This window comes from Propithecus coquereli, unplaced genomic scaffold (genome assembly GCF_000956105.1).
Source record: "Propithecus coquereli isolate 6110/MARCELLA unplaced genomic scaffold, Pcoq_1.0 Scaffold224, whole genome shotgun sequence".
Taxonomy (NCBI): Eukaryota; Metazoa; Chordata; class Mammalia; order Primates; family Indriidae; genus Propithecus; species Propithecus coquereli.
Window position 1 is genome coordinate 824,735 of NW_012147634.1, and position 26,011 is coordinate 850,745.

Consider the following 26,011-nt stretch of genomic DNA (forward strand, 5'->3'; position numbering starts at 1 on the left):
ATGATTGAGCTGTCAGCCAGGAGTTTAAATTTTAAATCTTGACCTTTCTACATAATAGTTCTGAGACCTTTAGAAAAAGAATTTGTCACCTCTGACCCTCAGTTTCCTTATATGGAAAATGGGAAATATAATACAGGGTGAGTATCCCTAATCCAAAAATCTGAAATGCTCCCAGATCTGAAACTTTTTGAGTGCTGACGTGACACAACACTCAAAGGAAATGCATATTGGGACATTTTGGATTTTGGATTTTTGGGTTAGGGATGCTGAACTCTGGTTAAATATAGTGCAGATATATCAAAATCTGAAAATTCAAAAATCCAAAACATTTTTGGTCCCAAGCATTTTAGATAAGGGATAGTCAGTCAGCCTGTATTCATAGTGAGAAATGTCATACATTCATGTGAGAATTACATGAAATACCAAGTGCATCCCGTGTATCAATATCTGGGTGGATACTATCACATAGTTATCACATGGTTCTCTGTACATACTGCTTTCCAGTGTTTTACCCATTTGTGATGCCACTAATCAGATATTTCCTATCACTTTGTCAGCTTTTGGTTCTATTTTAAAAATAAAGCAATTTGAAATGTAGGTCACAGTTATATTATTGATACTAGAAGATACAAGTTTTCTGGTAATTTGAATTAATGTTTTCAAGCTTTTAGTGTGTTGACATTAGCAAATTGTATGGGATTTGAAGTGATGAATGAGTTATGCTATTAATACATTCTGTTGGTAACTCAGTCTTGAATGGTCAATAAAGAACATGATGGGCTAGGTAGAGGACTAAATTCTTTGTCTGCAATCAGCAGCTCTGACTTGGTTCATTGTAAAGTCACGTGGTCACACCATCCACTTTTATCTGTGGCACTTGAGTTTTGGGCTTTGCATTAATGCCATTGGATATTAATAGAGCATTGTTAACCAGAGCAGATTGGATTCCTGTAAAACAATACATTGTTTTGAAAGAGTAGTCTGTGTGGGGAGCATTACACTGAATACACCAATCACCGACAGCACGGACAGGAAATGTTGATAGCTTTGGGGTGATATAATTGGCTAATACTTGATTTAAAAAAATGTTAGGACAATGGTTAGAATAAACTCAGCCACTTTGGCATCTAAATTTGCGTATGTATGCACATATTTTTAGTTGCTAAATCAACTATGTTTTGTGATATTTAACACTTTGGCTTACCTTAGTATTAAGCAATTGCTATTAAATATATGAGAAATTTTGATCTTTAAAATATCTTTATTAATATTTTATTTCATAAGATTTTAGGATGTAAATAGCATTTTTTAGTGAACTTCAACATTTTTAAAGTATAATTTGAGTTTATTTCAATCAACATTAAGCTGCTTGTCAGCAAAACAAATTTTTGTATATTAACAAGTGCCCAGAAATAAAGATTTTTCACTCTTCTGGTTATCATTAACTGTGACTAAATTTGCTTAAATAACGCTGGGCCCATAAGTTTTGCTTCTATTTTCAGACCATGTAGTCAAGCATTAACCCTAGGTAGTCCTGCTGTAAAGTGCTATCAGTTGCCACTAAGGAAAATGAGGAAGGAAAGAATTTATCATTTATTAAGCAATTTTTAGTGCCAGAGGAGTTGCAAAACATTTTTAATACTGTGACCATTGGTCTTCAAAGCCATGTTCTTTGCGCTCTACCCTATTGGCTTGCTGACGGTGGGGTGTGGGCAAGAAATCCTTTACCACCACCATGCAGAATGGTGATGTCATATTTGTGCATGAAGGTCAGTGCCTTTGTTTTATTGTTCCAGAGGAAATCTTAAACTCTGCCAATATTGAATTATAACAAGCTAAGTAGTTAAGTCTAGATTAACGATGTTTTGCAGTATTTATTTTTATGTATTTGTTCAGCATCCAGTTTTAAACTCACAACATGGACAGTTATAATAGTAGATCACTTATTTGTTGTTTATAGTAACAGCCAAAATGTATTGAGCTCTTACTCTGTTAATTAGGCAATGTCCTAAGCATTTAACATATTTTGTCTCTTAAAAATCTTTTAAATTGTGGAATAAAAAAAGAACATAAAGCATAAATGTGTAGCTTAAGTTATCAAGTGAACCCTGTGTAATCACTGACCAGATCAAGAAATAGAATGTCCCTGTGCACCCCTTCGTAATTCCTCCATAAGACAGCCACTGCCCCGACTTAATGGGGATCGCTTCTTTGAGTCTTGGTCTTGATTTTTTTTAAAAATTTTTTCGGTCACCTTTATGTATTTCTGAAGACTGTTAGTATAGTTTTTCCTGCTTTAAAACTTTATATAAATGGAATCATATACTATATTTTTAATATGTCATCTTTTGTTCACTCTTAGTTTATGACATTCATATATACTGTGTTTTTGTAATTCATTTCTATTGCTGTCTATCTTCTAATAAATATACTACTTTATTCTGCAGTTATGGGTATTTGGATTGTTTCTGGTTTTTAACAATTTTAAACAATGCTGATATGGATATTTTTATACAAGAATGCTGCTTCATGGAAGTATTGTATATCTCTAAGGATATACTGAGGAATAGGATTCCTGAATTAAAGGGTATGCATCTTTTTAACTTGAAAATAATGCCCCAATTTTTTTTCAAAATTGTTTACCAATTTATATTTCCATGAGCAATGTATGTGAGTTTTTGTGTTCTGTACAATCATATTTTCTCACTTTGTTTTCTCAAATAGTATTATATCCATTTCACAGATGTGGAAACTGAGGGCCATTGGGGTTAAATAACTTGCCAAAGTTCACATTAGCTAGTAAGTAGCAGAGCTGGGATTTGAATGTAGATCTGACTTAAGAGCAGACACTTTTCGTTTTAACTGTACTACTTCAGGACACTATTTAGAAAACAGAGATTGCCCATAAAAGCTCAATATTCAGTTATTGATTCTTTGATGAAAATTACAGGAAAGGTCTGTGTTGTTGTAGACCTTCCATTTTAATATATATTGAAGGAGTGGAGGTGGATGCCTAGATTACAAAAAACCAAGCAAATAAGATAATTACAGAGTGTGACGTGCTATGAAGGAAATAAAACGGACTGAGAGGAAACTGTATGTTGGGTGGTTTGGGAAGGAGGAGGAGACTACATTTAAGCTAAGAGCTAAAAGATGAGAAGGAGCCAGCCATCTTCAGAGTGCATTACAGTCAGAGGGAACAATAAGCCAAAAGTCCCTCAGGAGAAAATCTTTAAAACTAGTATTTCTGCAACAGAGCAGTATTATTTCAAATTAAATATTTTCATTAGAACTCTCAGTAATTAAAGGATAGAGTTTGAGGGGTTAAGAAAAGTTAGTAGAAATAGGAAAGTGGTTTATGGTTGGAAAAATATAGGAATTTCTAAAACTGTTAGACTAATCTTTACCTTTTCTTTAATGGCAAATTTTACCATGGGTGGTAACAAAACATCGATGCCAAATCCAAAGAATCCTATGTGGATAGTTTTATCTTTCAAGCCTTCCTGAGAAGGCATAGGTGTGTAGGGAGGCCCAGGGGTCCAGACGTTGCAGCAGGAAAATGTATAAAGGAGGAAAGAACCTAGTACATTACCTAGAACATTGATTAACATGAGATGCTAGCTTGAGCATGTAATGAGGATTTTTAACTGGAGAAAGAAATCCTAGAAAATAACAGAAACTGAATGATCGGCCTATTTTACCTACTCTCTCTACCAGAATGGCCTCCAAATAAAATTAAATAACACACGTAACATTAAACATTTGACATGCCTTTCCAGATGAATTATCTAAACACTAGAGCAATTCTTTCTTCTCCGTAGGTGGTATGGTACAGCTGTCTGTAACAGTCCCGTGGGGCGAAGAGTTTCGTAGACATCGTATACCCTGGGAGCCATTTCTACGGAGCACAAAGAGTTTCTAAAAATCTCCTGGTGCTATCTAGTGCAAGACTTCACTGCCCTTTTTCTGAGGACCATGTTAGAAACCCTTATCTTCTGTAGATTTGGAAACAAAGGAATGAGGGAAAGATGAAGAAGGGTCAAGAGCAAAAATATACAGCTGGATGACTGGGAAGTTCAAGCAGGACAGTTTCTGAGTTGGGTGTCTTTTGTCCCCTTGCTCAAAATAGAATCCCAAAATTACCTTCACTCACTGTAATATGTGGAATTCTACCATTTAGGAAGTTCTCTGCTCTACCAAATTAACAGCTTCATGATTCAAGACAAATTAACCCCTCAAAAGGCTGTTTCCTCATTTGTTAAATGGGGATAATAATACCAACCTCTGAAACATGTGCCAAATAAGGGAAATAAGACATGTAAGCATTTAAGGATGTGTCCGACACATAGTAGGCTTTCAATAAATGTAGACTGTTATTAAAGTAAGCGAGCCAGATTATGGGAGTCTCACAAACTAAGAATTCTTAGTTTAATCCATAGGTAATAGGTAACCATCTAGATTATGTGCAACTATATTTTATAAGACCATCTTATTTCTTGAAGGTAGAAAAACTACTACTATTTCTTTGTATCTTGCAGTATTACTTAGCATAAAAAATTTGGTGTATATCTCAATAAACATGAATTGAATTGGGTTGGGTTCTATGCCAGGGTTCACTCTGACCTCAAATATGAAAAGCCAGGTTATTTCCAAATGTACAAATTGATTCTTATCCAGAATTAAACTCTTGAAGAGTCATGAGGGAAAAAAAAAGAATCACTCCTTTCTCTGCTTTATTTTCTAAGTGTCTGCATAGTTATAGAAAGTAGTAAAAGAATATCTCAAAAACAGATGAAGATAAAGTGTATGTAACTAGGATGGCAGCTTGTTACACTACTAAATAGGCTTTTCCATCTTGTTTTTCATTTAGCATAGATGTTAATTTGGGATAGAATTTAAAACTTAATTCCTGGAGGGGATTATTTTTTGGTTTTATTTATGTGTGTATTATGTTGTTATGTAATTATTATTTCCCTTAATGTTGGACTTGTAACCTTTTTTTTCCCCCTAGAGACAGCATCTTGCTCTGTTGCCGAGGCTGAAATGCAGTGGTGTGATCATAGTTCACTGCAGCCTTGAACTCCTGGGCTCAAGTGATCCTCCTGCCACAGCCTCGCAACTAGCTGGGACTACGGGTGTGGATCACCACGCCTGGCTAATTTTTCTTATTTTTTATAGAGACATGATTTTGCTATGTTACCCAGGCTGGTCTTGAACTCCTGGCTTCAAGCAGTCCTCCCACCTCAGCCTCCCAGAGTGCCAAGATTACAGGCATGAGCCACTCTGCCTGGCCTTGACTTGTGACTTTTTTATGGCTTATGGTTATCAGAGTTTTTTGGCATTTAGATGATGTGGACTGCCAGAATAATGTGAAACTGGATAGCCTGAATAAGGGTACATAGCTTTGTATTCTTTAAAATTTCTGTGTTCTCTGCCATAGCTACTACCCTGTACGTAGCACAATCTTCTGAATAAGCAATTGTTAAATGAATAAAAACTTTATACTGTCTGTCTTCCCTCCCTCTATTCTTTCCTTGTTCATGTAGTTTTTTTCTGTCACTTTAGATTATTTGATAAAGTTTGATTTACCTTATATAAAGTTTCATTAATCGAGATTGGGATTGAAATTTTATTTCATAGATCAAAATACTAGGAAGCTTTAGGTTAAGGTTTTTAATTGTAATTTTTAAAATACTTGGATAAATTTTTTTCCCTAAGGCTTGATTTTTCTACATTATTTTAAAAGGAAATCTGTGTCATCATATGTTGTCTCTAAAATGCCAAAGAAAATTCTAACATTAGGGAAGAAACAATAGCTTGATATTATAAGAATTTTTTCACCGAAAAAAAAAATCATCACTAAACCATATCATTTGTGTTATAAGTAGTGTTTTCTCTTAGGTCTAGAAAATTTGAAATATGACCTTTCATATGTAAAAGATAAACTGGTAAATCAAGACAGTTAACTGAAAACATTTTGTAAATTTCTAAGATGTACATCTAGGAATAAATCTTTTTTTTTTTGAGACAGAGTCTCGCTCTGTTGCCTGGGCTAGAGTGCCATGGCCTTAGCCTAGCTCCCAGCAACCTCAAACTCCTGGGCTCAAGTGATCCTCCTGCCTTCAGCCTCCCAAGTAGCTGGGACTACAGGTGTGTACCACCACGCCTGGCTACTTTTTTTCTGTTTTAGTAGAGACAGGGTCTTGCTCTTGCTCAAGCTGGAGGAATAAATCTAAAACATATTTACATCCTAATTATTATAAAGGATCTAATTTTATCTTTCTGGTCGAGTCTACTTTTTTTAAAACAGTTAAGTGTTCACTAAATTCCATCAGGAATTAAAAACTAGATCCAAAAAAAGAGAAACTATTTTACTCTCCCTTTCACTTAGAGAAAAGTCAGTGTCTATAGAACATTGGCAGTTTCTTTTTCTCCTTTGGTAAGGATTAGAATAATAAACATAACGAAACATCCAAGTGATAACATCAATGTTTACATGTAGGGCTGAAACTCAGAGGGAAGGACTGATCTGGAATTCGACCTAAGCCATCACTAACTTATCACATATGGATGATGTTTATAGCTGTGAGTCTGGTGAGATAACCATAGGAAGAAAATAGAGCGTGAGAAAAGGAAGATAGGTCTAGGATTAAGCGTTGAAGGGACTCCTGTCATTTAATTGCCAGGCAGAAGAGGCTGAGAAAGTGTGATGTTTTAAGAAAGAGGGAATGGCCAGCAGTATCAAATGCTGCTTCAGAAGTCCAATGAGACAGGAACTGGAAAATGTGCATTAGATTTGGCAGCACACAAGTCACTGGATGTTTTCATAAAACTATTTTGGTGTTGTAGGGTGGCGAAGCCAGGTTATCTTGCATTTAAGAATGTACTGTACTGTTAGCAGCTTTGGCTGGAGACGGTGCAATAAAAAGTTAACTATGGTTAAAGGGAAAAGAATGATCAAGGCGAAAACTTGAGCATACAACAGGGAGAAGAGATCATCCTTTTCTCTACTTTTTGCAGAGAAGTAATGACCATGAAGACCAGAGTTCCCTTCTTTTTTATAAATTCTATTTATTTATTTATGTATGTATGTATGTATGTATGTACAACAGAGTCTCACTCTGTTGCCCGGGCTAGACTGAGTGCCGTACCGTCAGCCTAGCTCACAGCAACCTCAAACTGCTGGGCTCAAGTGATCCTCCTGCCTCAGCCTCCCGAGTACCTGAGACTACAGGCATGCACCACCATGCCCGGCTAATTTTTTCTATATATTTTTAGTTGTCCAATTAATTTCTTTCTATTTTTAGTAGAGATGGGATCTTGCTCTTGCTCAAGCTGGTTTCGAACTCCTGAGCTCAAACGATCCGCCTGCCTCAGCCTCCCAGAGTGCTGGGATTACAGGCGTGAGCCACCACGCCCGGCCTATTTTTTTTTTTTTTATTTCAGGGTATTGTGATGGTACAAACATGAGGGTTACACTTTGTCTTTGCCTCACCCAAGTGCGGGTTAAAGGCATGCCCTTCCCCCCCAACAGTGCTCCCCGTGTCTTTTAGTTGCGGATTTACCCCCCCATCCCCCTAATCCCTGGAGAGTATTTCTGCCATGTGATCACCCTAGTGTTGATCAGTTAGTACCAATTTGATGGCAAGTACAAGTGGATCCCGTTCTTCTGCTCTTGTGGTGCCTCACTTTGGATAATGGGCTTATGTTTAATCCAAGAAAGTATAAGAGGTACTAGATCACTGTCGTTTCTTATTATTGAGTAATATTCCATTGTAAACATATACCAAATTTTAATAATCCACTCATGGATTGACGGGCACTTGGGTTGTTTCCACATCCTTGCAATAGTGAATTGTGCGCCATAAACATTCGGGTGCAGATGTCTTTATCATAGAATGTTTTGTGCTCTTTTGGGTAGATGCCTAATAGTGCTATTGCTGGATCGAATGGTATTTCTATTTTTAGCTCTCTGAGGTATCTTCAAATTCTTTTCCACAGAGGTTGCACTAATTTGCAGTCCCACCAGCAGTGTAAGAGTGTTCCTGTCTCTCCACATCCTCACCAGCATTTGATGTTTTGGGATCTTTTAATAGAGGCCAATCTCACTGGGGTTAGGTGATATCTCGTTGTGGTTTTGATTTGCATTTCTCTAATGATTAGAGATGTTGAGCATTTTTTTATATGTTTGCTGGCCATTATTCTGTCTTCTTTTGAAAAGTTTCTGTTCATTTCCTTTGCCCATTTGTCGATGGGGTGGTTTGATTTTTTCTTGTTGATTTTTTTGAGTTCTAGATAGATTCTGGTTATCAGCCCTTTATCAGATGTGTAGAGAGCAAATATTTTTTCCCATTCTGTGGGCTGTCTATTCACTCTAATGATAGTTTCCTTGGCAGTACAGAAGCTTTTTAATTTGATTAGATCCCACTTATTTATTTTTGTTGCTGCGGCGATTGCTTTGGGGTTCTTCTTCAAGAATTCCTTGCCTAGGCCGATGTCTGAAAGGGTCTTCCCAACATCTTCATTTAGAATTCTGAAGGTTTCATGCCTTAGGTTTAAGTCTGTTATCCATCTTGAATTGATTTTTGTGAGAGGTGGGGGTCCAGTTTCAATCTTCTGCATGTAGCTATCCAGTTTTCCCAGCACCATTTATTGAAAAGAGATTCTTTTCCCCAGTGTATGTTTTTGTTAGCTTTGTCAAAGATTAGATTACCATATGCGGATGGTTTCATCTCTGGAATATCAGTGCTGTTCCAGAGGTCAATGTCTCTGTTCTTGTGCCAGTACCAAGCTGTTTTAGTTACTGTAGCCTGGTAGTACAGCTTGAAGTCTGGTAGACTGATACCTTCCAGTTTGTTCTTTTTACTTAAGATTGCTTTGGTTGTACGAGGTCTTTTCTGGTTCCATACAAAGCGTAGAATTATTTTTTCCAGATCTGTAAAGAATGATAATGGGATTTTGATAGGGATTGCATTAATTCTGTAGATCACTTTAGGTGGTATGGATATTTTAACGATATTGATTCTACCAATCCATGAGCAAGGTAGGTTTTTCCATCTGTTTACATCTTCTACAATTTCTTTTTTTAGTATTTCGTAGTTCTCCCTGTATAAGTCTCTTACATCTTTCGTTAAATATATTCCTAGATATTTAATTTTCTTTGAGGCTATTGTAAAAGGAATTGCGTTTTTGATTTGGTCTTCGGCTTGACTGTTGTTGGCATATATGAATGCCACAGATTTGTGCGTATTGATTTTGTATCCTGAGACTTTGCTGAATTCATTTGTCAGTTCTAGGAGTCTCTTAGATGAGTCCTTGGGGTTTTCTAGATATAATATCATATTATCAGCAAAGAGCGAGAGTTTGATCTCATCTGTCCTCATTTGGACACCCTTAATACCCCATGAAGCTATGGAAACAGAGTAATAAGAAAAGCTTACACAGAAAAAACATGGGGAGCTGAACATTTTTCTGAGTACACAGATAATACAAGAATAGAAGGAATTTCCACCATAAAAGAGGCTCTGCCTGTGGAAATCCCTTCTATTCTTGTATTTTCTGTGTACTCAGAAAAATGTTCAGCTCCCCATGTTTTTTCTGTGTAAGTTTTTCTTATTGCTTTGTTTCCATAGCTTCATCCACTACCTCTTTATCCCTGGCCCCATCCTAATTTCAGTCATGAAGTTTTTAACTGTTTGAAAGAACTCTTTGATTGTCTTATGGCTTCTCAAATTGAGCATGTTCAACTGATTTAATCATTTCCTTTTCTGGTTACTGAGGGTATAACTATCTAGGTCTTCCATTCTTTCTCTGTCTCTTCCTCCCTTCCCAATTGTATTCTCACCCCCACCCTCAGTCCCTGCTTGGGAGACTCAGAATCACAATGCTATTATTACTTTTTGAAAGATTATTTCCTGGAATAATACTAAATTAATTTGGACCAACTTAATTTAACATGGCATCCGTAAAATCATTTGTGCTGTTGTTTTTTACTTTTTATCCATTAGTGTGGAAAACCCAATAAAGAACACAAACCCATCATTTCTGTGAAAATGGCAGGTAGATTGAAGATTTTATTTATGTGTGTACCTTTGTATCAGCATAATTTATAGTTCATAATTGCATATATGAAATTTTCCATGATTATAAGGTTTTTATACTATTTTTGTGTGTGTGCGTGGACAAAATTCCATACCTGATAATTTCCTTAATTCTCTGCAATGTATTTAAAGAAACAGAAGATGTATATTCCACTTTGGTTTCCTGGTATTTCAGGAAGTTAATACAATTATGAACCAAACTTCATTTTTAAGTCTGTTAATTGAGCTACAGGTAATAACAAACACTTATTCGATTTTAACTTTTGAATTATATTTTAGAGACAAATGAAGCACTTTTATAAATAGAGCTGCCAGAAGATGAGGAAGATAAATTTTTCCTTTTGTACGGACCCATCTTTATTTTAAAATACTGCTTAATACATGCAGTATTTAAGTGGAAAATCTTACTTTGTTTTTTGAACATAGTTGTGTATAGTATGGTGGAAACTAGCAAAATTATTGCTAGATCTTCAACTTTTTTTTGAGGTGGAATTCTGATCAACACCCATATCATAAATTTTAGGATGCCTGCATACTTTTGCATTGCTAAAAGAAAGCCCATATCAATAGTTAGCCTTGGAAACAGTAGCCTGTTAAGTACACAAATCTTTAGTTTTCTTTTAATAGAGATCGGAAGACAGATGTATTTTTAGTGTATATTAGATATTGTATTTTCTTATAATACTTGGAGGTTATATATTCTAAAGTCTTCTTTCATAAAATGACTCAAGAGTATTATGTATCTTAGAGTAAAATCTAAGGAACTTCTACCTAAAGTTAATTGAATTAACAGGCAGACTTTTTTGATCTGGCTTTATTTGAATAATTGAACGATTAAGTCATCAATCCCTATTTGGAGTCAATTTTTATTATTTGGCATTGTCATTGACTCTCTTCTGGAACACAGTCAACAGCAGAAGTACAGCCAAAGTGTATTGTTCTTGCAATTTAGCTATGCAGGCTCCTGGGCACAATTTTTTTTTTTCATATATATTTCTAACGTTTTTAGTGGTTACTGGTTTCCATGTTTATACCAGTAAGAATAGGGATAACAGTAGGCAGGCATATTCATACAAAGGAAGAGATGAGAGAAATGACTAGAAGCAGTCACTTCAAAAAGTTTGTGACCCAGAAATTCCACTCCTGGGTATATACTCAGGATAAATTAAAACAAATGTGCACCCAAAAACTTGTACACAAATGTTCATTGTAGCATTATTCATAATAGCCAAAAAGTGAAATCAGCCTAAATGTCTAATTGATGAATAAAGAAAATGTAGTATATCCATGCAATGGAATATTATTTGGCAGTCAAAAAGAGGGAAGTACTGATATATACTATAACATTAATGATCCTTGAAAACATTTTGCTAAGTGAAAGAAGCCATACACAAAGCCTATGTATCATATGATTACATTTATGTGAAATGTCAGAATAGAGAAATTTGTGGAGACAGAAAGCTAGTTGGTGGTTACCAGGGGCTGGAGGAAGGTGAATTGGGGAGTGACTAATGGGCACTGAGTTTCTTTTTAGTGTGATAAAAATATTCTAAAGTTGATTGTGGTGATTGTCTTACAACTTTGTGGATATGCTATAAATCATTGTATTGTGCACTTTAAATGGGTGAATTGTATGGTATGTGAATTATATCTCAATAAAGCTGTTTAAAAAGTATAGCAGATTTGGAATAATTTTAAATTTTTCATGGGGGTGATTGGTTCTTTATACCATAAGCCTGGGGGCATCCCTCTTATACAATACAGTACAATAATCATTGGTAGATGATAGTTATGAAACTGTGTTATAAGAAAAATTATTATAATTATGTCTTAGGCTCTGTTTTAAAACATTTGTGAGCTACTATCAGAAGTGTTTAACATTAAAGTTCATATTTAAATTCTTAGTGATCTTAAAATGATTCATTTCCATGCATTTCATGGAGTTGAGGTTATAGCTATGTCAGTTAATGAAAACATGAGAATTAGTTTAAAATTTAATTATTTTTCTCTTAACGTCATTAAAAAGCCTAGTAAAATATTTTTTAAAAAAGTACTTAAATTATTGCGTCTGGCTTATTTTAGTGTATCTTTTCAAAATCAAAGAATCATCAGTAGTTAATCTATATAAATATGGAATCTAAGAGCTGATCTAGGTTGATAGTACTTTTAAAAAGCATATAGCAATATTGCATTAAATGGAATTGAATGACAGATGTTGGGTCAAGGGAAAATGGAAGTTTGGATTATTATGTAGATTTTGCACTGTGGTAGCACAGAACTTGCATCTCATTTCTGTAATAAAAAATTGTGTTCAGAATTCCCCAAAGCATGTGAATCACTGAAAATGGTTTTAAATAACTAATTTATAATAGTTGCTTCTTCTGCATTTAATGAAAGAATGTCTGAAATATAGCTGTATTTTGTTCTGTGCTGTTGAGATATAGGTAGAGGAACAACCATGGGGCTACTGTTTGGGACATGATTTTAGATCCAGCACATCTTTTATTTCCCAAGCCATCTCTTTTCTCCCTTCATGACCTTTTTAAGGCTCTGTTACTGATTTGGAAAAGTGTCATATGCCTTGGGTGTATGGGGGCAGAACAAAAATTGAGAGCCACTGAGAGAGAAAGAAAGGAGAGAACAAAAAGCTAAGAATTATAGAATCAGACATGAAGTTTAAAAACCTAAGAAGGAAACATCAAACAGCTCATGTCTGAATCTGAGAAAAATTACAAAGGAAAGCTTGAAGAACACAGAGCGATTGAATGCAGATAAGGAATGAGTGAAGGGAGGAGTTAGGAATGAATCTTGGGATCCGTGGGACTCTACTGTCTTGGACTATAAAGGGAAAGCTGTATATTCATTGGTGAGGAACGGAGTTTTAATCTGTTAATGTTGACATTTCAGATGTGGGAAAGGTGGCAACTAGGTGATGTGAATTTGTGGCTGGAGAGATGCAGTCTGAATTGATTGACCTAGCTAGCCTATGGCTAGCAATCAGTATTCTGTATTCTCCAGACATCACCAAAGTGTAATTAAAATTTGAAATTATTAAAACGGGTTTACTGTCACGGTGAGATTTAAATTTTAAGAAATCTCAGTAATTAAGGTTTCCTTCTACTTTATTGCTTTATGTTTTCCTCAGGTAAAATATTCAGAAACCCTTGATTGTTGGAAATCTATACTGCGTCCTCCTAAATATGGTTAAGTGTATTTGTATTTATCAAGTGATTTTAAATTTTAAATAATTCTTAAACATAATTCACATTTCTTTTTATAACCAGGAACCTTTTGAGGATGGCTTTGCAAATGGCGAAGAAAGTACTCCAACCAGAGATGCTGTGGTCACATATGCTGCAGAGAGTAAAGGAGTTGTGAAGTTTGGCTGGATCAAGGGTGTATTAGTATGTATATGTAGACGTTATTTTAGAATTACAGTATTTCTATTGATTATAAAACCTTCCTAATATTCTCATCAGTTCTCAATTGAACTTTTATTTCCCTCTGTTACAACTTTGTTATCTGAGTGCTGTGGAATACCAAATTAATAACTTGTACCTCCTTTCGTTTTGGATATTAAATTTAATAAAGAGGATATATTTATTAATTTAACCAAATTATCCTTGATTGCCTGTAAATTATATTTCATTGCCTCTTAGGAATCTCACATATTGTCACTTTTGGGAGATTAAGTATGAAGCTATCAGATTGATGGAAGCATCAAAATTCAGAAAGCTGAGCAGGGAATAGAGCTGAAATATGCCAGCTTCCTTTAACGCTAACCCGGTTATCTTTTGAAGAGAAGTATATAGAAGTTAACAAGTAACAGAATAAAGGAGAAATCTCTTTCTTGAATTTACTTCAGTACACAGGTTTAGGTGATTAAGGTTCATATTTACTTCTGTTTTTCTGTGTTACAATAGGCACTAAGGTTTTAACTAAAGTAGACTAGATTGCCTTCTCATTGGGACTTTGGAAGCATTTCATATAGTTGGTATTGGAATTCAGGGGAGAAGGAAAAATTGCAGTTCTGGTAGTAATTTTATTGCCTAATCAATAAGGTGAATGCGAAGCTCTAGGTATCGTTTGCTTATTCTTAGATTTTAGTACTTTAAGAGACTGTGTTCTATGTATGAGCATAATAAATAAAAGTGAAGATAAATTGGGGAAACTTTCACAAATTTAATTTAAAAAAAATGAACAGTTGGCATTTTGTATTACATACTTAAATCTGCTGAAGAAATCATATGAAAGGATGTTATAAAAGAATGAGCAAAAATTAAACTTATGTCAATAAAGAGGAATATGAACTTTTTTTAAGGTTGAAGTCTTAAAATATTTCTTGTATCTTTTCTGTTTCTACTGCTTCACATAATTGTGATGGGCACATTTATTTACACACACACACTATCTTATAATGCATTTACATTAGCTCAAATATAAGCTGTTATTAAGCCCTTTTTAAAAACTGTTAAAAGGGTGGGGTAGGAATTAGATTTAAAAACTGTATCTTCTATAGTCAAATGCATGTTATCCTACTTTTGGCTGGTTTAGTGTTTACTGCTGTATTATTCGATTACTTTTCTTCATATGTATCTTTGCTTGTTTTTCTCTTCTAGGTACGTTGTATGTTAAACATCTGGGGTGTGATGCTCTTCATTAGATTGTCATGGATTGTGGGTCAAGCTGGAATAGGTAAGTGAAGCTATGTCCTACTTGGTTTGAGAACAATGAGTGAGCAAAATAGCTGCGCCTGGGCTCTCAACCTTATAAAACTCAAGCAATGGAGTCATTCTGATCTGTGTTTTCCTTTATATCAGATTGTTATCTTAATGTTACTTTTTTTCATAATTCTGATTTGATTCTTCTAAAATGGTATCAGAATTAGGTAATCTATAACTTATAGTGTAAATTCATTCTACTTAGACCAGCCAGTTCTAGATAATGGCAGATAAACTATTCTCAGTTTCTTTTCTTTCTCCCTAAAGGTCTGTCAGTCATTGTAATAATGATGGCTACTGTTGTGACAACTATCACAGGATTGTCCACTTCAGCAATAGCTACTAATGGATTTGTAAGAGGAGGTAACGTCAATCTGTTTGTATCATTATCATCAGATTACATTTACTAAATAGAGATTTAAATTGTATTTCTAATTATTTTTTACCTTACTAGAAGCAACATATGAGGTCTATGTAGACGAGAAAGTTACTACTGAGCACTTCCAAACTAGTATATTTGAATGTGAAATTTTATATTGATCCATATACATACACTTTAAAGTATTTAAGGTGTTCAGCATGTCTGGTAGCAAGAATATAGCTTCTACTTGAGTCTCTCCTCCACTGGACTGCATCCTGTTGCCTCCTCCCAGGCTTTAGCCCTTGGATCAGTAGCATGCATCCTGGCATTTGGTTAGCATTGTGTAAGTATAACCTCATTCCTCCTCATTTTGAGGGAAACTGAGGCAGAGTACCTATCCCATGATCTAATAGCTTTGTGTGAGGTACACCTGGGACTCTAAATCCTTACTTTCAGGTCTTGTTCTCTACTGTGAGCACCCTGAGGCCTCTTTCATTGACGTCCACAAGATCTGTGGAGTGGAGGTGGGGGGAGAGAGGAGGAGGGGGGAGAAAGAGAGCGAGCACACACATGTGCACACCAGGTTGAGCTTTTCATTTTTTTTTTTTTCCCAATTTATGTAACCAAAATGTCTGTACCCTGAGCTTTTCATTTTTTGTCATTATCTTCATATGTCAAGACGTATGATACAGAATATGATCACTATGGCCCTGGGAAACTAGCAGCTCATATCAATATAGTTATGACTGTGCTGAGCATGCATCACTGTTTACAGAAATTTTGTGTATATTAGTCTGGATTGAGCTGTATTGGGGTGTTAGATATGGATGTGTCCAACAGAGTTAATCAGACAACACCCAGAGATTCCTCTTGCCTGCCTGTGAACTGGATGCCCCATGCTTCATTTCTGTCTGCCACTATTGGGGAATGGAAGAGGGAGGAGAAACAGATTGTGGTGTTAGTTATTTGCAGGGGATCAGCAAATCATCAAAGAGTTTCTTACCCTCAAACCTTAGAATCTAGGTTGTGAGCCTCAAGGGGAATGGGGCACGAATCCACTGGTAGCGTGAACCCTGAACTGTTTCCCATTTGAATATGAACTTCCAAAAGTATAGATTTTCCTGGATTGTGACTAAAAAAGCCATTTCATTTTTCAATACTATTGATCATGTGTGTGTAGTCACAAATACAACTACCTCAAAGACTTTGTGGTCAGTCTTCTGTCCTGGAGTACCAGGGAGAATATTAAAATGTGGAAGCTATACAGGTTTGTCCTCACAAATTACCATGTGTTACAGTTTTGCTTCAGTTCCATGAAAATGATAGTTCACAAAGGAAGAACATATAGGGGAAAAAACATTGGATTATACAATTTGAAGTTCTTCCATTATCATCAGGTATTTATACAATTGAGAAGTAAATACATTTGCTGAAATAATGAAACCTATAGAGGATAAAAGAGAAAGTCATTAATTTAAAGAAAGGACCAAATACTATGAAGCTTCGTTAGAAGGCATTCATATTTCAATTGTTAGCTGGTGACTTTGGACACCTGGCTGATCTTTACAGAATATAAACAGGCTGCATCATCTGCAGTGAATGTTTCCTAGAGATTATTTTGGTGAACGTAAGCCCCCCTGTCTCCTCTGTATCTGACTCATGGACTTGGCAGCCCCTAACAAGATTTATTTTGGTATCATGAAAAGACAGTATTTTCCACAAGGGAGAAAGTAGATATAGGTATAGAACTGAGATTGTATTGCACCTGTATTCATAATTCTAAATTGGAAGTATTAGTAGACTCATGCATTTTATCTTGAAAGTACATATTTCTTAGCTCTGTCCATTAACATAACCTGTAGTAAAATCACCTGTCCATTAAAATGACCAACCCAGAAGCAACAAGCAACCCTAGTACCCACATTATGTATTTCCACTCAAAAGAACCAGAAGATTTTGGAGAAATGATTGATTCCAGATCTGGGCAGGAAATGTGCTTAGACATCTTTTCACATTCGGGAACAAGGAAGATAACAGAGACTTCTAGTTTCATGTCAAAAGGACCCAGGAGCCAACTTGAAGAAGCTGACGCTGGCTGAAGCTTGGATAATTTGATCAGCAATAATAATAATAATAACTGATTTGGATGAAAATATAATCTATGATCAAATCTTTAAGTTCACAATGAAATACCACAAAAAAATCTTATTTTTCACTCTGGAAACATGCTGGGGGGGACCATCATAAGAAAATTGATAAATAAAGGTAAAGAATCTAGTGTTAAACTCCTGAATGAAAGTTTCCTTACCTGAACTCAAGGTAACCAAGAAATTGATGGGATTTGTTCTTTAGATAATTATTCTACATAATAGTTGAAGGAGGAATGAGAATTATAATATTCAACTTTGTAAACCTTTTACTTGATGAAAGTACTGTGAAGCATTATTTCCCAACAAGTTGAATCTGAATCACATCATGCCCATATCTCCAGGAAGCATTTTATAGAACATTCAGGGAATAGAGGAACTTGTTAAATGACACTATAGGGTGATGACAGCAAATTCCAGACTGGGAATCTCTATGGAACAAGGAATCCTTATTCAGCAAAATTTCACAGAGCTAAACAGATGGAGAGGAGTTAGGGTTTGAGACAAACTGAAGAGACTCCATGTAGAAGGGTGAGTTTTTGTTTGCCGTTTTAAACCACAAACTAAACCTTAGGATGGTACCAAGAGTGCCTGGATTAGATTTCCTACCAGCCACTGAGGACTCGATTTTGAGTGCCTGCCGAGTAAGAGCTAGTTAGAGAGGAGGGTAATAGAGCTAGAATTACCCAGAGGGTCAGGGTGTCAAAGGGGAAATGGATGGATGCCATTGGAGTAGTGATGTCTCGGGAACTCACTTGAACTTTATATAGACTGAAAGTTGATTATGAAGAGAATTAATAAAGAAATAAATTTACTTAAAATATTATTCAAAGATTGGGAAACATAGTAACTCTGCTTAGTAATTTTTATTTTGAAGAGCTCTGTTTTAAACCTAATGCATAGTTATCTTTTTTTTATTAATATAAAGAACTATTTTGAGGTAGTGCTTGACACTTTTTTTACCTTGATTGTTAACTGAAATATAACATGTATTTTTTAATATTGAACAATATTTTTGAACAGTACTTTTATTCTCATTCCAGCTTTGTAGAAGTTTGAGAAATGTGTACTTTTTCAACTGTTGTGTGCTTTTTGCAATAAGAGAGATTTAATATGACTAATTAATTTTAACAATGGCTTCAACAGTACATTTTAGAGATTAAGCAGATATCCATCTGGAAATGTACTGGTTGTTTCTTTAATATGAATTAACTGCCAACTTGTAAACAAATGTAATAATGTCCAATTATGAAATCCAGGACAAATATAATATGGAAACATTCAGGGTTTCTGGAAAAAAAAAAAAAGCTAAAATGTAGAAAATAAAAGACGCATAGTTTCGGCTTCATTAGATTTTAGTAATGAATTTTGGGTGCTAATAAGAGCTACTGGCAGCAGGTCAGAGAATCATCTCCTCAGTTCCCTGCCTTCCACAGGGTAAAAATAGTAGTGGCGAGTAACTGATAAAGTTTGCCTTCATCTCTGGCAGAGTCCCTGACTGTTTCTGAGGGACACATTTGTGATCCTCAGGTTATTGTAGCCTGCTCGGGTCCCAGAGCTCCTTCTTCTTCTGCAAGTCCTCACACCAGTCGTCTTGAGAGCTTGGATTTTAGAGAATGTACGTGGATCATGCGCAACACGTCCTGCAACTTAGGTGGTGCTGGCCAGCAGCCACCTTCACTCAGGTCTGTGTTCCCTAGGTTTCACAGACCAGAGTTCTCCCCCATCTTCAACTAATCTTTGAACAAAGACTCACTTATAGGATAAAAAACAACTGTAGGCAGCTGTTCATAAGACGAAAGCAGTGTAAATTCTGGTTTTTAAGTGATATCATACTATACGAACTGAGCAGTGGAAGGGAATGGTTCCTCCACCACTTTTTGGTATAGGACATTTAAGTGACTTAATTAAAAGCAGATGTCGGTACCCTTTCAAATAAAAACCCAAGTTGCATAACATTTCAGACAGGTAGTTCTGAAAATCCAAAATCAGTATAAACCTGCCTATTCCATGACCAAGATGAAGTTTGATATTACATTTCTGTCAGTCAACAGATAACTGTTGAGCATTTGGTAACTGGGTTTATAATGATGAAAGTCAGACAGAACACTGTTTTCTTGGAGCCTGTGTTCAGATAATGGCAGCTATGGTTTTTTGGGACCTGACTGCTAGATGCAGTACTATGTTGTTGGCACACATTATCTTACTTATAGTAGCATGGGTGTGGTCACATTTATCATTTACACAGATGAGAGCAAAAATGAAGCAATTATATCCATTCTTTCCAACAAAATTAAATTTTATGCAGATTCTTCTGATGAATTTTTTTAAAATATCTACATTGTAAGTCCGAATTTACTTTATGTACTCATATCTTTTTTTTCTCTGAAATAATTGAAGACTTCCTCATTTTTGTATGTATGTATAGCCAAAACATTGGAAGTGAGGAAAAACTTTTCCCCATGTTATTATGAGTGACAGTGTTTTCTATATTGGTAAAATTGTATTATCATAAATTGTCATTTTTTTGTTCATTGTGTAACTGTTGATTCCTAGCATTACCAAGCAAGGAGCTCTACGTTAGAATTCAGCTCCATAGTTCTTTCCTTTTATAGCTAATTTGTTTCAGATGATAACTTTTCAGATCATTGAAATATTTTAAGAAGCTGTATAAGGCAGTTCTGTAACAGTTAAGAGATTTTATTAGACTTAAACATACCATTGTGTTTTCAGTCCAGTAAGACACTACTTGTATACCACAGATGAGAACCTGGCATATATTGTTAATAATTTTCGACATGGATTTTCTCTTTGACTCATTGATGATCTTTAATTTTGCCGGTCTTTAATGATTAAAAATACTTTAACTCGGTTCCAAAATTGTCTGCTGCTGAATTAGGGCTGTATGTCTTTGGTCTTATATCTTAAAATTTAATTGAGTTACTCTGGTGATCAGTCATAATAATAAGACGGCACCCAATCCTGGCCTGAAGGTTCCATGTTTGTCACTTACCTTTCCCTGTTTGACTTAATAATAGCAACTGAATAGAGGAAAATTTGCCAAACATTAACAGGCAAACAAACTCCTTACTGTGTATTTGTAAACCAGGCTACTAAAATGTATTTCCTAGAACAATAACCAAAATGAATGTTGGATTCATTGTGACATTGCATTCCCAAAGTTGTTCCTCTGAATTGTACACAAGGTGGCTTCGGATAAATTTAGTGAGAGCAAAGAAGTAGATGGTTTGCTTCTCTGACAAAGGATTTTGGTATATTTGCTAATCATACTAGATAAACTCTGAATAGAAATTTCTAAATAGTTTTCTTTCTCATTGTTAAGTTTATTACATTTTTGTTATTGTCACCCTTGGATTTCTTCCTCAATGTACCAACAAAATGTAATTTTTACAAAATTTCCATAGCTATCACCAAATACATAGATGATTCTTATATTAATCATTTCCTCCAAAGGAAATAAAAGATGTCTGGACTGAAATTTTGCATTTTCCTCTTTGGTGGGCCATTAAGCTCCCCCCTGCTTGTTCCTTTTTCTTATTATCTCAGATTACAAAAGTAGTTCATGTGCATTATGCATGATTAAGTTTCAGAGCAGCTTGAACGTTAAAGACTTAAAAACCTAGCACTTCTACTCCCAGGGAAAAAACTATCAATTAAACTGTTTACTGTCTATTTCTCCAGATTTTTTTCATTTTTTATTAAGGCATAATTTGGATAAAATAAGTGTACAATTATACAAGTTTTGACAAATAAAAATAGTCTTGTAAACACCACAACAGTCAAGGCGGAACAGTTCTGTCACCCTCTTGTGCTCTGTGCCCCTTTGTAGTCACTTCCTCTCCTCACCCTCAGCTCCTTGCAACCACTGACGCTTTTTCAGAATACTGTACAAAGAGGATCGGATGGTGTGCAGCCTTCTGAGTCTGACTTCTTTCACTGAGCAGAATGCTTTTGAGGTTCCTTTGCATGGTTGTGTGTGTCACTAGATCATTCCTTTTTATTGTCGAGTATTATTTCATTGCATAGACATGCCACAGTTTGTTTATCCATTCCCCAGTTAAGGGGTATGTGGGTTTTTTCCAGGTTTTGGCTGTTGTAAATAAAGCTCCTGTAAGCGTTAGGAGAGACATTTTTGTGTGAACATAGCTCTCTGTTCCAGTAACATGGGGTGAAGTCCAAATACGTATTTATTCTTATATCACATCACAGCAAGAAAAGATTTTTAGTATTTTGCCTGAGTTTGTAATGGAATTATAAGAGGGCTTTATTTTTTTCCAAAAGTTTTAAAATTATTTAACTCTTACAGCAGTAAGAGAGAGGCAAGGCTAGTTTTGATTTTAGTTGTGGGAGTAAATAACAGATCACTTGAGTCTTTTCACAGCTTTACTACTCACCTATTGAAGTTACAGACCTTTCTGAACCTCAGCCTTATTATATGTAAAATGAGAGGTTTGACATGATGACCTCTGAGATCCTTTTTATTACTAGAATTCTATGACGCTGCAGATACGAACCACAGGGGAGCATGGAGCGGGGTGGTAGGTGGTGATGAGGAATTTGTGTCTTTTACTTTGCAGATGTCAGGTGCTGATCCTGAGCTAGGGTCCTCCCCCCCCCGAAAAGATGTATAGATACATTTAATTGCCTTTTTATTAACACAATAAAAAAGCTTATATTTAATGGCATAGCCCAGTTTTAAAAGTAACTGAAAATTTTTTCACTCCTTTTGTTATAAGCAGTAAGCTGATGAACTTGACTAAGAAGGCTAAAACCATTTAATCTTCTTTTGAAATCCAACACACGAGTATTTTTTGTAATCTCATTTTGACTAGGGTGCAATTTTTAAAATGCTAGCTGTTAACAGATTTATGAGTTTTGATAAGCATATCTACTCTAATCAAAATATAGAATATTTCCATCACAGCAGAAAGTTCTTCTGCATTCCTTTGTGATCAATCCCTCACTTCTGTCCCAGGCTGGAATTATACGGAAGGTACTCTGTATCTTGCCTCTCACTCAGTGATAATGTTTTTGAAATTCATCCGTGTTGTTCCATATGTTAGCAGTTTGTTCATTTTTATTACAATGTATTAGAGTATTCTATTATCTATATATATCTATATATATCTATACAACTTATAATAACAATGCAGTTTGTTTCTTTGGTACCTGTTGGACATTTGGTTTATTTTTAGTTAGGGAGCTAGTATGAATAAACTGACATGAACATTCTTGTACAAGTGTTTGTGGCTATATGTTTTTATTCATTTGGGGAAAATACCTAGGAATGGACTTGTTGATTCATGGGGCAGGTATATGTTTCACTTTGTAAGATATTGCCAAATAGTTTTCCAAAGTGGTTGTGCATTTCATATTCCCATCAGCAGTATATGAGAGTTTCAATTTTTCCACATTCTTGCCAATGCTTATTTTATCTTTTTTTTTTGAGACAGGATCTTGCTCTGTTGCCCAGGCTGGAGTGCAGTGACATCATCGTAGCTCACAGCAACATCAAACTCCTGGATTTGAGCGATCCTCCTGCCTCAGCCTCCCAAGTAGCTGGGATTATGTTTTATCTTTTTAATTTTTTTTTGTTTTGTTTTTTGAGACAAGATCTTGCTCTGTTACCTGGACTAGAACACAGTGGTGTCATCATAGCTCATTGCAACCTCAAACTCCTGGGCTAAGTGATCCTCCTGCCTCAGCCTCCTGAGTAGCTGGGACTATAGGCATGCGCCACTATGCCCAGCTAATTTTTCTATTTTTTGTAGAGATGAGGTCTTGCTGTGTTGCTCATACTGGTCTCGAACTCATGGCCTCAAGTGATTCTCCTGCTTTGGCCTCCCAAAGTGCTGGGATTACAGGAGTGAGCCACTACGCCCAGCCTGTCTTTAATTATAACAATTCCTATGGACATTTAATGGTGCCTTACTGCATTTCCTTGACGCTTAATGATAATGAGCACCTTTTTATTTGCTTACTGGCTACTTGCATATCATCTTTTGTCATGTTATTCAAATCTTTTGCCAATTTTTAAATTGCATTGTCTTTCTGTTACCAATTTGCAGAATTTTTTAAATATATTCTAGATATAAGTCATATGTTTGACATATGTATTATGCATGTTTTTTCCCAGTCTGTGGCTTGCCTTATCATTTTTATCATTTTCTTGATCGTGTCTTTTAACAAACAGAAGTTTAACATTTTGAAGTCCAGCTTCTCATGTTTCTTTTATGCTAGTGTTTTTATTGTTGTGAAAATCTTCGCGTATTCCAAGGTCATGAAGATATTTTCCTGTATTTTCTTCTACAAGCTTTATAGTTTTAATTTTTAGATTTTTGTTTATGATAAATCTTAAGTTAATTTTTGTGTATAATGTGAGATGGGTGTGGCTTTTCTTCCCCCCAAGTCCCTCCCCTGTACAAATACCCACTTGTTCCAGCACCATTTGTTGAAAAAGTATCTGTTCCTTATTATTTTTGATACCATTGTCGAAAAAGCAATTGTGTATTGTCTGGAATGTATGCTGACCATCAATTGTTTATCCTACGCCAGTACTACCCAGTCTCCTGTCTTCATTGCTTAGCTTTATAGTAAGTCGTAAGTCTTCCAACTATTTTTCTTTTTCATAATTGTTTTGGCTTTTCTAGGTCCTTGGATACGTCATACAAATTTTTGAATTAGCTATGCCAATTTCTGCCCTCTTCCTACCCGCTCCCCCGATCAAACTGGAAAACCTTGGTGGGGCTTTGGGATTTTAATCTAAAAATCAGTTTGGGAAGAATTGTCACGTTAACAACATTGAATCTTTCAATGGTGTACCTCCATTTAATTGGGTCTTCTTTTGTTTCTCTTAGGCAACTGTTTCTTACAGTTTTTAATGTAGAGGTCATATGCTTTGTTAAATTTATCCCTAAGTATTTCATGTTTCTCATGTTGTAAACAGGACATTTCATCTTCTCTTTTTTTTGTTGCTTGTATATAGAAATTCAGTAGATTTTCATATGTTGGCTTTGTAGTCGTTGACCTTGCTCTAAACATAAACAAGCATGTCATCTGTGTATGGATATGGTTTTGACTTTTTCTTTCAACTCTCTGGGACTTTTCCTCTCTTTTTCTTGCCTGTTGAACTAGCTAGCTAAGATCTGCAGTACAATTGTGACTAGAAATGATGAGAATAAACATCCTTTCCTTGTTCTCAGTCTTAGGGAGAATGAGTTTAATACAATATATCACTGTTAAGTAAGATGTTCGCTATAAGGTTTTTGGGAGATATTTCTCTGATTGATGAAGTTCTATTGCAAAGTTGCTGAGAATATTTATCATAAGTGGATGTTGAATTTTGTCATGCTTTTCCCACATCTGTTATAATGGTTATATGTTTTTTCTCCCCTTATTCTGTTATTATCACAAATTATGTAGTTTTTTTTAATCTAAAACAATCTAGCATTTGTGGAATAAACCCTACTTGGTCAGTGATTAGTATCCTTTCTCCTGAATTTTACTTGCTAACATTTTGTTAAGGATTTTTAAGTTTATGATCATAAGGAATATTGATCTGAAATTTCCTTGTCTTGTAATAACCTTGTTAGGTTTTTTGGTCGGGGTTATGCTCATCTCATAAGGGGAGTTGGCCAGCGTTCCCTTTTCTATTTTCTGGAAGAGTTTGTAAAATTGATCATATTTCTTCCTCCCCAGTGAAGCCATACAGGCCTGTAGGTTTTTTGTGTTTGTTTTTTGTGGGGGTGGGGGTGGATTATCACAAATTTAATTTCTGTAATAGCTATAGGATTTGTTTCCTGTTCTAGTCACACTTCTGCCACATTTTGTTTTTCAAGGAATTTGTCTATTTCATCTAAGTTGCAAAACCATTGCTATAAAGTTATTTAATATATTACTTTCTTAGCCTTTTAATGACTTTAGAATTCATAGTGATTTGTCCCTGCTTTCATTCCTAATTCAGTTAATTTATTTTTTTCTTTTTTGTTCTTGATTAGTCTAGCTCATTGTTTATTTGTTTTGTTAACATTTTAAAAATAACTTTTGGCTTTATTGACTTTTATTTTTTGTATCAGTGGTTTCTACGCTTCTTTTTTTTGCTTTACATTTTTATTCTTTTTCTGTCTTACAGCTTAAGTCATTGACTTAATATCTTTATTTTTAAATATAAGCATTTAAAATTATAAATTTCAGTATAATTCCTGCTTTAGGTATATCCCACTAATTTTGATATGTTTCATTTTCTCATCAGTTTAGTTCAAAATACTTTCTGATTTCTCTTGTGATTTATTCTTTAACTAATGGGTTATTTAAAAGTGTGTTACATAATATGTATTTTTAGAGGTCTTTCATATATCTGATTCTGTTGGAGTCAGTAATATTCACTATATCATTTCCATTTTTTAAAATTTATTGAGACCTATTTTATGACCAATGATCAGTTTTTAATCTTAAGCTCTTGATTAACCTCGTTAGGGTTTTGTTAGTGATTTGGTATTTAGTAAGAGCTACAGGGACATATATCCCTAAATCAGTATGTAATAGTAATGGAACCCAGTATAGCATTGTCACTACTTAGCATCTCTTCCATCTGACTAATTTACGTTCTCTACACTCAGGAGTTAGGCTTCTTTATGGCCAAATTATGAGACTCCATGAGGA

The 26,011-nt window shown here is 35.2% G+C and overlaps 1 protein-coding gene across 1 annotated transcript in view; it reads left to right on the forward strand.

Annotated features, from left to right (window-relative positions):
* Positions 1-26,011, forward strand: part of SLC12A2 (solute carrier family 12 (sodium/potassium/chloride transporter), member 2) — a 92,022-nt gene that overhangs the window by 15,938 nt on the left and 50,073 nt on the right. The window contains exons 2-4 of the mRNA XM_012645036.1: positions 13,385-13,504; positions 14,720-14,795; positions 15,089-15,184. Coding sequence (XP_012500490.1) covers positions 13,385-13,504; positions 14,720-14,795; positions 15,089-15,184 — 292 coding nt within the window. The remainder of the gene's footprint in view (positions 1-13,384; positions 13,505-14,719; positions 14,796-15,088; positions 15,185-26,011) is intronic.